The sequence below is a fragment of the Xiphophorus couchianus genome, chromosome 8 (genome assembly GCF_001444195.1).
Source record: "Xiphophorus couchianus chromosome 8, X_couchianus-1.0, whole genome shotgun sequence".
Classification (NCBI taxonomy): Eukaryota; Metazoa; Chordata; class Actinopteri; order Cyprinodontiformes; family Poeciliidae; genus Xiphophorus; species Xiphophorus couchianus.
In genome coordinates this window covers 13,436,832-13,453,728 of record NC_040235.1, presented here as the reverse complement: position 1 = coordinate 13,453,728, position 16,897 = coordinate 13,436,832, and the positions used below count along the sequence as shown (strand labels likewise).

Here is a 16,897-nt window from a genome sequence, read left to right as displayed (position 1 = left end):
GCAAGAGGAGAAAAGAGACTAAAAAGACTTTGCCATCATTTGAATTGATGTGTCTATATTTTATGGTGTGGACTATTTTTTCTGAAATGAACAAATAATTAATTTTAGAGCAGTCATAGCCAACCAATAAGTAATCAGAAAGATGATTTGATTGCAAAAAAAATAAACTTTTGCAGTTGAAATTATTTATACATACAGTTCCAACCGGATGTTTGCCAAAACTGTATAAAATGAAACACAACCTTTACCTCACTGTCTGATATTAAGTCAGACTAAATAATTCATCTTTTGGATCAGTTAGAATTACCAACATAATTTCTTTCGCAATGCTAAATATATATTTTTACATTTCTTTATAATTATGTCTTTTATCAAAGTCAGTAATACATATTACTATTCCTTTATATTAGATAGATTATATCAGATGACAATGATGCAAGGCTTATTGTATGTTTTGCAAATTATTACACTAATCAGAGATAGACTTGTACTGGGATATAGGTACTTCTTTATTTCAAGTACAGTCAAAAACCACCAAAGATATGTAAATGTAAAGGTAAATCCATGCATCACGTTTTCTAAAGTCAACTTTACAACACAAGGAAATAAATACCTAATTCCAGAAATTTTTCCAAGTATAACACAACATTTTTGTTAGTCGACTCTCACCCAACGATTTGACTAAAAATAAAAATACATGTTTAGATGCAGTTATCTATTGTTATTAAGATAATAAAAATCAAAAAATCTCAGATTAGCCAATGTATGGAAACATTTATCTAAAACAAAAAAACATACTATATAGTCAAGGTATACTCCAAAAATGTCTCATTCAAAATACTTTTTTCTTGTAAAACTGAACATCGGTGTACTTTTAAATGTAGGCTAACATGGTGATATTGTTTTCTATTGTTACTCTGTGTTTCTTTTGCAAGCAATACCTTAACCTTTTAATAAACTCTCTTTTTCCTTTTTCCTATTTCTTTGTTTCTTCAATCTGCTCCACCTCGCTGGACTCATCCACCACTTTCCCATTGATCATCGTCTGAGTCACCACCTTCACGATCTTTCTGGTGCGAACATCTGGCTCCTCTGCACAGAAAGGAGATTATTTTCGATCAGGCGAGTTTTGCGTTGCTTTTTTAAAGAAATTCACTAAAAAGACACATGGACTACATTTGTTGAAATCATCAGATTCAAATGACAATTAAACAAACAGAAAAACAGTTATGGCTGAGAGGAACAGGATTTCTGAGCTGAAATGAATGAGATAGAGAGGATGATGGTGTGAGTTTATGTCATCTTCTGAGATATATTTCTAGTGGGACTTTTGACATGAAACTTGCACCAGATGTTGGGGAAAGGTAATTCACAGAACAAAATGTAAAACATAAAGAAAAAATATGTAAAAGACAACAAAAAAAACTATTAACAAGCTGAAATCTGTGATTACTTAGAAAACAATCTTGTTAAAGTGCAAAGCTGTATCAGCTGGTTAAGTTTTGATTTATGGTTTATTAAAGATTCCCATTACATGATAAGATGAACAAAAGTAACGAGTTCCTTCAAACTCTTTGCAACCCTACGGCAAAACATACTGATGGCATACGCAAAAGTTGCTGTGAACACAGACATAATCGAGAATTGGACATGTATTCAGAATATGTAGCAACGATCAGTTTTTCATACCAGATTTTATGATATGAATAATCACAAGAGCTGTCTATAGCAAACAGCATATTGTTCAAGGTGGAATAACTGAATAAATGTACTAGGATAGGCGAAACAAGGGTTGATCAACCAACTTGCATTGAAAATCTATGGTAAGAACTGAAGATCACAGCTTTCCATAACCTTTTAGATTTGAAGATAGTTTGTTTGGAGGAATGGATCCAAATCCCACCTGAACAACGCATAAGGCAAGTTTCCTGATACAGGAGATGTCTGGAAGTTGCCAAACAGGCTTTTCTAAAGCACATTGAATACTTTTACAATGCATTTCCCTTGCCATTCCACTTATGAATAGAGTTAAATGTCAACTGCATTATTAGACACATATTTGTTGCATAGATTTACTGATACAACTTAAATAAGAATATTGATGATTAAGTAAAAAAAAAAAAGCAGTATGATGCAAGGAGAACAAGATGCTAAACAATAAATCAAACATTATGACTACTTAATATTACCTCTCTTAAGTATTCGTAATCCCTTCTAATCCTCTATATTTCAATAGCATTTTGACTATTCGGCTAACCCCAAAGAAACCTCTGTATTTTTGTTTTTCTTCTCAGTCAAATGATTTTTGAAGCAGCCTCCTATTTGCTAACCCATCAGCATGAGTAAGTCAAATTAAAACACAGTTACAACAACGAGATAAATCCTGTCCCACCCACAGTTGTTGCTTCAGGAGCTGAGCTGTTCACTGTATTTACTTGTTCGCAGTTTCATAGAACTGTAATTATTCCTGGGCCTCTTGGGTGTGTTATATGTTCTGCCTCAGGTACAATATCTATCTATCCATCCATCCATTTTGTATACCCATGTGATCCCACTAGGGCCTGTAATTATCAGTATGCTGCAGGAATCATTTTCTTATTGTTTATTTATCTCACATGTCTTTGTTACCGAATCTTCCCAAGGGAGTTTCCTTTTAACTTTTCCCCATTCTTCACTTGTGATAAATTTGCTGAATCAGTTTTATTGGACTCTTTATGTCAAACCCTTTTTGTTTTTGGTAACACTTGTCAGTAATTGCTGAATCTGATCTCAAATTTCTTACGTTATTTTTTCCTTATTCTCTTCAAATTGATCTGATTCACTGTACAAGAAAATAAATCTAGCAAACATGCAAAAAAGGAAGAAACCAAGGACTTACTTTTTGGTGGAATAATAACTTCTTTGACTCTGAGGGGGAGAAATAAAACTAGTTAGGATCACACAAAATAAGGTAAAGAAGACATTTGTGGGTATTTAGGACAATAACGACATGTCTTCTATTTTTGGTTATTTCCATATGAATAGAAAAACGTTCAACTATTTAAATTTTAAAGATAAAGCTTCCGTGTCTAACACTAACAAGCACTGATTTACTCTATCTTTGAAGATAGCAAATTTACATGCTAAAATTCATAATTTAACAATAATTGTTTAGGTTTAAGGACTAACTCTTGTCAAAATATTTTCATTCCACCCACTTAGCATACTGCAGTTTTTCAGTTTTCATTGTTTCATGCCTGAGTTTTTAGAAATGAAAAGGATCCTTCTCATTTAATACATTGTAAAATGGCCGCCGTGTGTCAATTCAGTCTCAATTTGACAATCAATAATTTGGAAATTGTTTTCTAAAAAGTGCTTGTTGACTTCAATGAATAATGACCACAAAAAAAGAGGTTGCTCAGTGCTATTTTGGTTAGATGCAATATAATCTGTTAAACCATATTTCAAACAGGGATCAGAATGACATTAGGACTAATTAGAAAATAACATCAAATTACTTTAAATCAATTGTGATTTTAGTTTTTAAAATGTTATTTATCTCCATAATTTATCAAAAATATTTAACTATGAGATTAAAAAAAGTAATGGGCATGAACTCTTGGAAGATACAGTTCATCTCCATGAACAACAATGGCAATATGTATGGAATACAAAATAAGGTTACAAATAGATAAGGAGCAATTTGACTCAAAGGCAGAATATATTATTTGAAATAACATAGATTGGTGCCATCTGAGCAATAGGTACATTTTTATCTGAAGGACGTGATAATAAATGAGGAAGTATAAATGTACTGTGAACCATCTCTACTTTACATTTAAATTACAACCAAAGTATTTTGTTTTCTTGATCTGTTGTGATGACAGCCGACTTTCCCATGTTATTAATGTAAACTCTATTTAAAGGCACACTGTTTTCAAACATCTGGTGGGGTGGGTTCTTACATGAATGAGGGTTTGCTCTTTGTACAAGTATACAGTCAGTTAGTAAGGAGCGGTGTTGTGTCTTTACATAAAATGGCAAACATGGGAATATGTCTACAAAGGAATGCCTGCAGCTTAAAAATGGAGTCTGTACATCGGAAAGTGATTTATTGGTCCATGCATCATTAAGGAACCTATACAACTTTAAGGTATTATTTCAGCACTGGTACCAGACAAAACAAAGCAAGAAATACCCAGCCTAAGTTGTAATCCATGAGAAAACAATGTGTGCAACCATGCAACTCAACTGCAAGGTGGGTCACAGCTGAGCCAGAAAAACAGACAACAAAATTAAGTTAACATCTTTTCCTGCCTGAGTTTGTAACTTGATTAATTAGCAAAAAAATCTAAGCAATATAACTTTTCTCGTAAGCCTGAAGCCTGAAAAGCTTTGTTAGCATCATTACTCACGTTTCCTCTCCCTCCAACAGGCGCCTATAGGTAGCAATCTCCATTTCCAGGTTCTGCTTGATGCGGAGAAGCTGCTCATAGTCGGTCTTGTTGCGCTGCATGTCCAGCCTGAGCTGGGACAGGTCGTCCTCCATCTGGCTCAGGGTGACCTGCAGCCGCTCCATCTCAGAAGAATACTTCTGACCCGTCTCAGCCAGGTTACCCTCCAGAGCTGCTATCTGGGGGAAGAAAAGTGAAAATAACAGATTACACCCTGAATGTCAGTTTAAACAGACCATGGATTTAGCAAGCTCTTATTTATGCCAGTGAAAGCTTTGTCATATACAACGCACCAAGAATGAGATTTATTAAAGTTAAATAAGTTATTGTGAGAATGTAAAATGCAGAAATTATTGATGTAATGTTATTCTTTGAGCTTACAAGGGTTCCTCTGACGCGCAAAGGGAAAATCTCTAAACACATATAGGTTAAGCTACAGTCATATTTTCCACATCTTCCCAAAGTCCACTTCTAAATGATCTCATTAGTCCGTCCTGGAAGGGAAATCTTCTAAGAATGGATCCAAGAAACCATTGATCCAGCAAGCTTGCATATCAAATCCAGAAAAAATTTGGTTGATTGCTGATTCTCTAATTCTGCGTGTTAAATGACCTGTTGGTGCACATTGTAAGTTTCATCTGTTTTCTGTACAGTTTGTGCAAAGTTTAAGACTCCATGTTTTCTATTTGCTGTAAAGATGATCTCAGTTTAATTCTATGAATTACTTAAGTGGTGTTACTCTTTGCTTTAGCACCTGTGTCCAAAGTGTTTCAGAGTTACATTGATTAGGTTTGTTTATCTTTTGTTTTTTTTTAGTGTGAGTTTATCTGCTGTGAGTTAGTGGTTTCCTATCTTACCATCTATACTATTACATGTGTCTAAACAAGAGGAAATTAAGTTTCAATTATGTGTCTCACTATCAATACACTTTCAATCCAAATAGTGCATGTTTATCGGAATCAAGGTGTGGAATTAACAGGACTTTGCTGCATCAGAACAAGATTGTTTTCTTTTTTCATAATGTCACCGTCACTGACTCATTTTCAAATTTACAGATCAACTAACTGCCTGGGAATTAAATTTCAATGCTATGAGTGATACCAAGTAGTTATTATCAGAAAGTAGGCCAAGCCGTCAGTTTCACTTTCAGACATGCTGAGCTGAGTCAACTTTGATCATCTCAGCATGCTTAGATAGATGGTTTCCATGCAGCTAAATGTTTTCCAAGCATTCTGGCTTAGCTGGGGATCAAATTATGTATGATACAGTGTCAAATGTTTAGTAACGTGGGGCTGGAGCGTTATTTTACTGGAATATATTGACTGACTACAGATTTGACTCGTAATTTCAGTGATTTCTGGATCTCATTATTAAGTTTTACATTTTTACTGGTGCTGATTTTAAATAATTTTTATATACTGAAGAATACCCAGAGATCTCAATGTGTGTGTTTTTTTTTAGTTTGACAAAGATAATTCACAGAACTGCTCAGTCCTCAAGTTGATTGAGAGATGAATTTCATCTAAAACTTAATGCAGTTTAACTTCAACAAATATCAAAATTATTAATTAACTGAAGCATAAGGTTGTAGTAATGGAGTCTGTTTAAAATACTGCATGCATAAAAAGCTTTAGTGTTATTACCATGTTGCAGTGTTTTACATGGTACAGTTGGATACTTTAGAGTGCCTGATAAAAGCTAATGATCCCTCGACCGCTCCAGTTGCATCAGAAGGCGTTTTGCTGTGGTAATTTAGCCACAAGAATGTCTCCTACTATAATATCTAAAATAGCTTCTCCAACAACAATCAGCAGATTCCTGTGAACTGATAACACCTTGGTACCCAAAGCAAATACACCCACCTCAAAAACAATTAGCCGTCTCAGCGTTGTACGTAACCCAATACTATTCAACAACTGAATCCCATGTGCTGTTGCGTGTCTTATCAACGTGGGAGAACATGTTCACTGTCAACATGGGATTACAAGTGGAAAGAAAACAAAATGCAAAAAAAAAAAGTAGAGTTCCCCGACTGTAGAGTGCTATAGTTTGGAAAGGCATGAAAGATGCAACAAAGAAAAAACTTGTCTGGTTGAGACTGAAGGTTAATTCCTTTAAAGATTTTCTTTGTAATTGCTCTCTCTCATGAAACCAGCCTCTCTTTCACACTGTTAAATAACCCACTGTGGTTTTGTTCTAGGTTAATACATATAACCGTCATCTTAGAGTACAGGCTGCGGTGTTTACATTGCTTTATTTACATAAGTTGATGTTTGTACAGCTCCAGAAGAGGAGATTTGACTCCGATTATCATTTTCAACGTACTTACTCCTTTTTTCTCCCGTTTATCTGTGTCTCCTCAAGACTTATCAGGAGATGCAGACTAACTAAACACTCCACATTATGTTGGAGTGTCCATTCTGTCTGACCTCTTCATTCCAGCAGCAGCAGCTCACCTGTTTGTGCAGACTGTCCAGCTCCACCTCCAGTGTCTGCAGGAAGCGCTGCCTCTCAGTCAGCTCTCCCTGGGCTCCTCTCAAGGCCTCGTTGCTCTCCTTCACCTCATTCTGCACCATCTCCAGCTGCACAAATGACGTGTTTCAATTGTGTGACTTTTGCCCTTTTAAATCGATATATTGTGGGTATAAACTGAAGAGTGCTTTGAATTGTCCCACACCTTCTTGCGGTACCACTGCTCTGCTTGCTCCTTATTTTTCTTAACAATTCCCTCATACTGAGAGCGCAGTTCAGACAGAATGGTACCCAGCTCCGGTCCGCTGGCAGGGTCCACCTCGACATTCACTTCATCCCTGGCAATGCGAGACCTCATCTGCTCCAGTTCCTTCAGGGGCATAAATATTAGCACACTTTGTGTTTGCACTGTCATACTGAGAGCATGTATTTCAAACATGTTTAACATCTGTGCAAACATGTCTAATAAAACTGAGAGCAGTTCCTGTGAAACAAAAACTCCAAGTTGCAAAGTAGATTTTCATTATTTAGATGTCCCTCATTAATATTTGATTGGACCAAGCTCATCTTACCACCGGCTTTTCTTCTTACCCTCTTTTATTCCTGCTCAGGTGTACTCAGTAAATCTACTCCATCACGTACATATAGGTATACCATGCCTCAAAAACATATTCAACTCTTTACATTCTGTGACGTTACAATCATAAAAGATATTCTCACAGGATTTTATGTGACAGAACAACAATAAATAGATCATAATTGTAAAGTGCAAGTTTGATGATACCTGTTTGAAAAAAAAATCCGAAAAGACTGGTGTATGTTTGCATTGAAGGGGAATAAATATTTTTAAGATATTGTGGACTAAAAGGTTTTACAACTGAGGAAATTGTCCTATAAACAGGTAAAAAACTGCAGACGTACAACACAACATAAAATGCAATACTTTGTCATTATTAATTCAAAAATTGTCAAAATGTAGAAACAATGACTGAAATCCAAGTACACCCATCCTGTTTTAGCAAAATTAAGAAGCTAATTTGAAGTTGACGACTGTAAAGTTAAAATGAATCAAAATAGTATGGCTAGTTTTGAAGGTTTGCCAGGACAAAAGTCAATCTTCTCTAAAAATAACCTGCCGTTTAATCTCAGCTTTGCAAAGTGGAAACTTATTTAATAGTTCTGAAACATTCTTCTAAGGTCAAATGGCACTAAAGAAAATATGTTCTGGCCAAAACGCACAAATCCATTATTAGAGAAACCTAAAAACGGCATGAACACCTTTCTGTGTCGAGCATGGAGTGTTAATTTAGGCTTTCTTTATAGAGTATGCTACTCTATAAAGTAACGTACTATATGCATATCCTACTGCATATTATATTATATTTAAACTTGAGGGAAAAGGAGGTGGAGAATGTTCAATTGAAAGTTCTTCACACTCTGTAAAAACACAGTAAAATGAAGTAGAGATTACAAAAAAAGGGATGGATTGTAGATCAGTGTATCATTTAGTGGGAGCAGAGTAAGCTTATCTTCTTTTGAGGCCACTTTGGATCAGCTGATTTCATCCAAAGTGCATTTTTGGAGCAATCAGATCTGCTTGCCTTTTGTCCACAGTAACCAGAGTTCCACCTCAGTTTGGCTCCACAAAATCTACTTAGACCACTAAATTGGGTCAGGCTTGTATCAAACAATGTGCTGCCTGTAGGTTCAGGTGCTACAATAAAAGATAGCAAGGGGAAAACAGGATAGCACAAATGTGGGGTAAATGCTGCCAAACAGGTGGCTGAAATAACTGCAGTTCACGTGAATCTGGAGATAGACGAGGAGAGAACAGGGAAACATGTCTTACTTACCTCCTCGTGGTTTTTCTTGAGGAAATAAAGCTCCTCTTTGAGGCTGTCTAGGTCTCCTCTCAGAGAAGCAATGATCTGCTCGTGGTCGGTCTTAGCCTTCTTCAGGGCAACGCAGTCTCTCTCCACAGACTGACACATCACCAATTCAGTTTCCCATCTTCCAAAGTTTGGGAAAGTGGACAAAAATGGTCAGCAGAACATCAATTTGAATAATCAAAAAGAAACCTCTACTGTTTGAAACAGAAGGTTATTGGTAAACATAGGAGAAATGCTTCTCCTAACCAGAGATTGTGTCTAATTTTCTTTAAATTAATATTACAGAACTGACTAAACTAATATCTATAACTTACAAATACAGCTCTTGCATGTGGGTACATGTAGTTTCCTTAGTTATATTCTGTGTCATTGATGCAACAGAAACCTAAATTACCAGAGAGCTCTTTACACAGTGAGGTCAAGATCTTAAAATAGAAAAAAACAAAGTGCATGAAATTGTATTTTTCATAGAAGCGCTTTGCTAATAACAGTACAGGTTCCTCACATATTTTTTCTCTGTTGTCAGAGAACATCAGGTCTCTCAAGGTGACATAATTACATATTATTACAACATATCTGCAACAAATTGTATGTTGAAGGATTGTGTGTCTCCCATTTCCTTTAGACATGCCCTGACCTAAGTAATCATTGCAAATATCTACCTTGGTGTCAGTTTTCTGCAGGAACCAAGATGTACACTGTAAAAAAAAGTATTTCCCCCATTTCTGCTTTTGTCTTTCTTAGATATTTCAAATCCTCAAACAAAATTTAATGTCAATGATAACCTAAGTAAAAACAAAGTGGTCCTATGAAAACACAATTCAACCCTTGTTTAATCACGAATTAACTGTTAACCACATTGTTTGGTCAGTTTCATTAGTTACACTCAGGGCTGATCATTGACAGACTAGTAGCATCAAGAAAGCATGTAAATGTTAGCATGGAGGCTAAAGTTCTCAAAATCAACACATCAGGTCCCAAACTAAAGAAATTAAAAAATTACATGGAACAATTGTGAGTCTGTGTGAGAGTAGTTCAATTAAAATTAATTCAAAATTAATCCTGCTCACCCAGGAAGCCACAAACAAATACAGAAGAACACCTTCAGTATAGCAGACCTCACTCGTCTCAGTCAAGGTCAACATCTTCAGTCACACATGGTGGTATTATGACATCAGCAACCTCACCATCGACTTTGGAGCAAGAAGTCAGTCTTTATACCGATTGAGATGTTTTGACCATAAACAAGCAATTCAAGCATCCGATATGGAAAACAAACAGCGACGTGAGGAACATGATATTTTCCACTTGTTCATTGCCAGTTATTGTACAAGCTTAATGACAGTTAAAGGCAGTTATGTTTTCACACAGAAACAGATTGGTATGGATCAGATTTTAACCACAACAGATCAAGTAAACATCTGGAAAAAATAATTCTGCATTTGCTCAGGTCATCTTTGTATAAAATTAAGAATTATTTAATTATCTGAAACATTAAAATGTGACCAAACAAAACTGTATGCAAAAAAGCATGATACAATTGAGCCATTTTGAGTCTGTTTTAAGCTGTTTGTTTTCCACCTTTTATTAGATGTGATGCCGATTTTTTTAAGATCAATTCTCCGTTAAAGATTGAAAAAAGGCTCTGATAGAATAAGACCTAGGTTCTATTTAACAAGTTTTATCACATGAAAGACAAACAATTTGCTTATCGTGATGTAATCTTTAACCACTCACTTGATTCTGAAGTCATCAGCGGCCAGTTTAGCGTTATCGATCTCTAACATGAGACGAGCATTCTCCAGGGTCTTCTTCCGCACCTGATTAATATTAACAGAGGTTAAACACAGCTCATCCAATCTCAGAGTGAAGGCTAAATCCCTTCATTCTTCTGGTTTCTGTTCATGTTTTATGACCTTGTAAAGACACATGCACAGCAGGGTAACTTAGTAACAGGCAGCAGTCTGATTTAGTTGCACAGCTTGCAGTAAAATAAATAATTTTCAAGGATAAAATGATGGAATTTTCAAAAAAAATATGACAGTATGTAGAGTACTTAATAATTTAAGTTTTAAAATATACATACCAAGAAAATATCAAGTGGTTAATGCAGGTCAGTAATCACACCATGAAAATACAGAAATATTTTTATAACGCTTTATTTATCCTTAATTTTTATGCTATTTAAATAAATCAAATGTTGTTTTCGGAAACAACATTTGAAGTGACAAAGTAAAAACATGTCAAAGTTACAAAATATGGTCAAGTAATAAGGTGTTAAAATAAGTTTTAACTTCCTTTTTAATCATTTGAGAGGGAAATGCCTGTTGATCCTAAAAGACTAGGAAATGGCTGCAACTATTGCTACAGTGAAATCAATATAGAGACAACTCCAGGTATGTGATTTTGTGCTTCTGTAATAAAAAACTTATTTAAGGGTTTCTTCACGTTTAACAGTAGTACCTACTACTGTTTCCTTTGGGTTTTAAGCACCTCACAACTGTTATCATGAATGTTTTGTTTCTATAAAATTATGCAATAAAATGAATTATTTTGACCCTTGTAGAATTCTATATGTTATTCTGTATCTTTCATGCCCACCTCTTGCTCAACAGCATGTGCCTGGGCCATCATTGAATCAAGGTCATGACCTTTGGGGATGCGCTCGATCATCAGCTGTTTGATCTTTATCTCCAGGTCGGCATTGGAGCGCTCCAGTGAGCGCACCTTAAAGAAACAAAGAGAAAGGAAGTGTTTCGGGTTACGTCGAGCTGGATCCTTTCCCCATTTCCTGTGACCTGACAATGCTGTTCTCTTATTACACTTCATACCTTATCCAGGTAGTTGGCCAGACGGCTGTTGAGACTCTGCATGGCCTCCTTCTCATTGGTGCTGTTGCCGTGCAGTCCGTTCAGCTGGAGACTCACTGGTCCGTTGAGATCTTGGCTGATGGAGGCTGAACGGGTCAGCGGGCTGGATGCAGCAAAAGAGACGGATGCCCTGGACCGTGCGCGGCCAGTGTCCATCAGAGAACGACTGGAAAACGAGGGGCGGTTCATGGAGAAGCTTCTCACAGAGATGCTAGAGGCCATGATGGTCAGCTGTCAGAGCAGACGAAATGAGGTCAAGCTCTTGTTGCACTGATAACATGTTTTCTATTTATTTGGATGTTCACTGAGTGGTAAGCAGATGAACCCTGTGCCGTGCACAGCAAGCACTGTAAGGAGAAGTGGCTATCAGAAGGCTAGATGCTTCTGATTCTGTTACATTAAGAGGATGTTTTGCCTTTTTAAATGGATTAAGACTGCATTTGTAAAAATATCTAAAAGGAATCAGGTACAGGATTTGTTTCCGTCTCTGATGGCTTTAACAGGTTCACATTTAAAAAGTAATCATTACGAAAACAGACAAGTTTAAATGTCAGCCTGAAGGACCTTTTTAAGACATTTAAGTTGTTTAAAGCTACCCTTACACTGTATCTAGTTTCAGAAAAAGCCCTTAAGCAAATGGGTTGCACTGGACGGTGCTTGGCTAGCCTTTTTTTAAATGGAAACACAAGTAGAGCCTAATAGTCAATTCAACTGATCGCCCACTGAAGATGATGAAAGAAGCTTTTCAGTGAGTGGATTTACAGGCGGCCAGTAGCCATTCAGGCTAACCATCTGCATCTGAGAGACGGACGACTTTATGGTCAGAGCCACTTCAGCGTGTTATTCTCAGCTGTGTGCAAATTCAGCTTCGACTCCAGCCATCATGAAATCAAAATGTAAATGAGCACAGCTTGGCTCTGAGTCAAAGAAGAGCCTCTCAGGACGTGCTGAGGACACTTTTGCAGCCTTTCACTGCGGTAATAAGATTTGTGGTGAATTTAAAAGAAGAATAAAAAGAAGAGAGAATCTAACTAGGGTTAATGTTTTATTTTTTAATGCTTAATCCTCAGATTTTATCTTCTCTTAAACAGGTATTCACATTACTTCCTGTGCATGAAACATGACAGTTGTTTGGATGTGAAACAGTGTGCAAGGCAGCATATCTTCGTCCGGGTGTACGTGTGTGTGTGTGTGTGTGTGTGTGTTGTGCAGGGCTTTGGTGGCTGATTAGTAGTCAAGTGAACCTCTCTGTGTCTCTGTCACTTGATCCTCGCAACACCGTTCCCACAACACCACAAAGGACCCACAGCGGGAGACAGGCAGCCCTTGTTCAGATAAAAGATTGAACTCAGGAAAATGATCTAGAAAATATTCAGAGGGAATTCCACCTGCACAAGGAGACACTTTGTTCTGCAGGAAATTAACTGTCATTTCAGTTTTTCATATCAGCTTCCTAGCAGTTGACAAGTAGCTGGGATGATACAGTAGCTCTGAATAGAACTGAACAGGGGAAAAAAATCCTAATTAATTTTCACATGGAAGGTTGTTGTTGTTTTTTACAATATTTTCTTTATAATATTACATTGAATTTTATCTAAAATGTGTTTTTAAACAATTTCTTTATTCACTACCAATCTTATAAACACATTTTTATATAATTATTTTCTATATTACTTGATAAACTACAACAACAATAGTAGTAGTTTTGAAAATGTTTCCTTCTTACCAGGTTTTACTTCAGATGGAGTGAAGCTGTGATCCAGAAGGATGCAGGAGGCTCTGTGTTGCTGATACCACCACAGGTGAGCATGTGCAGGCTATATATAGCCTGCACAGGTATGCAGGAAGTGGGAGGAGCTATTCTTTCAGGAGGTGTGTTTATTGCACTCCACCTGAATCATGACTCTATGCTTTTTGAATAGAAAAAATGTTTAATTTTACAGTAGCACTGCCGCACTACACAACAGAGGATGTAGAAATAGTGTCAAGTATTTTATTATCTCCTTTTGAGAAGATATTATGCACAGATTATCTCCTTAAAAGGATGATGTTCAATATATTAACTAGGAAAGTAAAAACGGATCAGTATCACAGTAGTTGTTAGCAGGCAAGCACCAAAGTACTGTAGACTGTTTTCTAAAAAATTATGTATTCTGAAATTGTTTTAAACTCTTACTTTTCTAACCTCCAGCAGCTGATGTTCAAACATTATGTAAATAGCAACAATATACAGAAATTTAGATTTTGATTTCTTTCCTCTTCTACAGCAGTAACACAGCTAACATGTTTGTCTGCTGCTGTTTTTAAGTTATAGCTGAGTTATGCTGTCTAGAAAACCACCACAAAGACTTGCTCTCAGGACTCTTCGTCCCATCCACCTTCTGCCTCTTGCTAATGCAAGTTGGCTATATGTGCATTTAGCTTTCTGAGCTAGCTTTGCAACATCAGGTTTCTAAACTTTAAAGAGAGTGATGGGTGTTAAAAAAGAGGATAATTTAATGTTAACTTTGGACAAAACGTTTGGCTCTTTCCTCTTTAATTTTCCCGGGATCCTCAGCGAGTGGCGGCGTGCTCTAAAGTGAAAACAACAACAAAGCGTGTTGACGTCACAGATCACAGAGTTTAATCTCATACAAAGCAATCAACAACAAAACTGCAGAGGAACAGAGATATGCATTTTTCTCATAAAAATAAAGACAGACAAGGGGAGACAAACAAACACAAAGCAAAGACAAAAAGGCAAAGACGCGTCTTTGGAGAGAGCCGATGCAAAAAAGGCAAAATGTTGGCCGCTCTCTGTATTTTTTCTCCTGACACATAATCTTATAGTAAGGAGGTGTTTTTCTATTTAATTTATGCACTCAAGGCGTTCCTCCTGTTGACCAACAGGAAACTCCCTTAAGCACTCAGAGAAACTTGGAACTCCCCCTGATCTACAGCAAAGATCAAAAGGCCATCTGGCTCCTGGCGAAACAAAGAGCGCATCGCTGCGCCCTGACCCCCCGTGGCTCCCATGGTCATTCTGAGTACAGAACAATCCTGAGATAAGACTTCACAGATACCTGTGAAATCTAAAGTCCTCTCTCCCAAACTCAATTTATTGCCCTGCAGGAAAATGCTAATTTTATGGCTGCGTGGTTTGGCCTCACAGCAGGGAGGCCCCATTGAGTGATCTGCATTTTGGCCCCTGTTTGTCTGAATGCCTGCTCATCTGCTCAATCCCAAATGTTCGACACAAAGCTGTTCCAAATAAGAGTGTTGAATATACCTTTTACACATGTCGTAAGATTAACTGTATTAAGCACTAAAAATAATCATTTTTCCTTAACGCAAACTTGCTGGCGCCAAAACAGTAAATCATTAACCAATCCTTAGGAACCCAACACCCACTGTAAGTGACTTACTTTTTAAGTATTATAAAGTAGGTGGTGGAGAAATAGAGAAGGTTAACAGAATGTTAACCATCTGTTTAGCTCTATGTTGCTATCCATATACATATATTAATCTGTTTCGAATTAAATAGTATAATTGTTTAGAAGTTTCATTTTGATGGGCTGCAGTTTTGTAATTTTGCAATGTAGCAAACCTCACAGGAGAAAAATACACTTTAATGTCCATCAACTTTGAATTCTTGCCATAGATTGCAAAGCAGATATGTTTTCTCTGAAGAAGCACTTCCTGTGTTTGGTTCAGACATGTTTTCTGTAATTTGACCTGTTTTTCTGCCTGCTGGTGATTAAATATTTAACCTTCTCCTACAGTGCAGACAACCTGCTTTTGTGCTGCTTTGGTTATATAGTCACAACTATATTTGAATTGTAAAAATGTAGGCATCATTTTAAAAGTGTTGATGTATAAATTTGAAATATTCCAATAAAATATCAATCAGTCTCTTTAGATCAGGATGGGAAGTTTTAGATGTTTGTTGTAGCCTTATCAGTTTAGTTGTGTGTGTTTTTCAGTCTTTTGTAAGGCACTTTCCTGTTCCTGTCCAATCAAGTGATGCTCTCATTGCACCTCTGGTGAACTTTGTCCATGCACAGTCCCTCGAAAACACAGAAGAACTTGTGACATTAAAAATGTGTGTGTAAAGCTTTTAATTCTCACATGCAGTCATATTCAAATTACAGCGAGAGGAGTCGTGCAAAATTGCAAATGTTCTATTTGCATTATCACATGTCCTGCAATGAATACCTGCAAATTCCAGTTAACTGTGAGGTGAAGAGCTGATGTTGGTGTCCTTTTTAACTTCTTCTATTTGAGTTCAGAATAACTTGCAAAGTGTTCAAAGGGTAAGCATATTTTTGGAGCAGTTTTCAGTTAAAAAAAACAAACATTTTAAATAGATTGACTGCAGTTCACCACACTTTTTCTTATTACAAGACACAGCAAGACCATTTTATTTTGACAATACTTTAATATTTGTGACAAATAGATGAAAATAAGGCAAATAAGTTATTCGCACAAACTCAAGAAACTTCTTTCTTTTTGCAGCTTTAATTATATCTGAGAGACAATGTTTTTCTTTTATTTCTATAAACTGTATTTGTCTGACTGCTTTAGTTACTTTACATGCTGAAAAACAATTTACTCATCATGAACAACTTATAACATTTTAAGATGAGTAAAAGCCCTTTACACTACTGTTTTGAACTGGGTGAACAATGTGCATCTAATCCATTTCCCTTTTTTAATTTTCAGCCTTTATGGCACAAATTCTTCTCCTTTTAAATAACCTTTGAGCAGAAAAAAATGCCTGCACATGACATGGTGCAAAAGATTAAATATTAACTACTAAGATGCAGTGATACCATCAGACTCACATTCTGTCTCGATTTTTGACGTTAAACCAGACAAAACATTTTTCCAGTTTTGTCAGCAAAGGCAGCAACTCAAAGGAATCAGCTAGGAGAACTGTGGACAAAACTGTGATTCATCCCACAAATCCCAGGTGTCTGAAAGTAACATGTTCATCCATTTATACTGAGCTATAAAGACCGTAGGAATGTCCAGCAATTAGGGAGAGAAAAAATTCTGAGTCATAAAGAAAGACATTTCCTGCTGTGAAATGTGTGTATCAATCCCAGAACAAACCAAAAGACTTTGTTTAGATGCTGCTTTAAGCTGGTAATAATGTCATTGTAGACAGTGGCAAAAACCCTGTTTCAACATGGGCAGAAACACACACAATAAGTACCATAAAAGCCATATTAAAGTTTTTGATGACACATCC

The 16,897-nt window shown here is 36.5% G+C and overlaps 1 protein-coding gene across 2 annotated transcripts; it reads right to left on the bottom strand.

The window, feature by feature from the left end:
• Positions 1 to 485: 485 nt before the first annotated feature.
• Positions 486 to 13,479, bottom strand: LOC114149013 (keratin, type I cytoskeletal 18). Of its 2 annotated transcripts, none has more exons than XM_028024552.1 (10): positions 13,391 to 13,479; positions 11,626 to 11,895; positions 11,396 to 11,521; positions 10,532 to 10,614; positions 8,759 to 8,915; positions 7,111 to 7,275; positions 6,890 to 7,015; positions 4,395 to 4,612; positions 2,879 to 2,907; positions 486 to 1,092 (listed from the first exon to the last, which is right to left on the bottom strand). In XM_028024552.1, exons 2-10 carry the CDS (start codon positions 11,884 to 11,886, stop codon positions 977 to 979), a joined length of 1,281 nt encoding a protein of 426 aa, XP_027880353.1. In that variant the 5' UTR covers positions 11,887 to 11,895; positions 13,391 to 13,479; the 3' UTR covers positions 486 to 976. The 2 variants fall into 2 exon arrangements, with proteins under 2 accessions (XP_027880353.1, XP_027880354.1); XM_028024553.1 differs by having other exon boundaries at positions 489 to 1,092; positions 2,875 to 2,907.
• Positions 13,480 to 16,897: the final 3,418 nt, after the last annotated feature.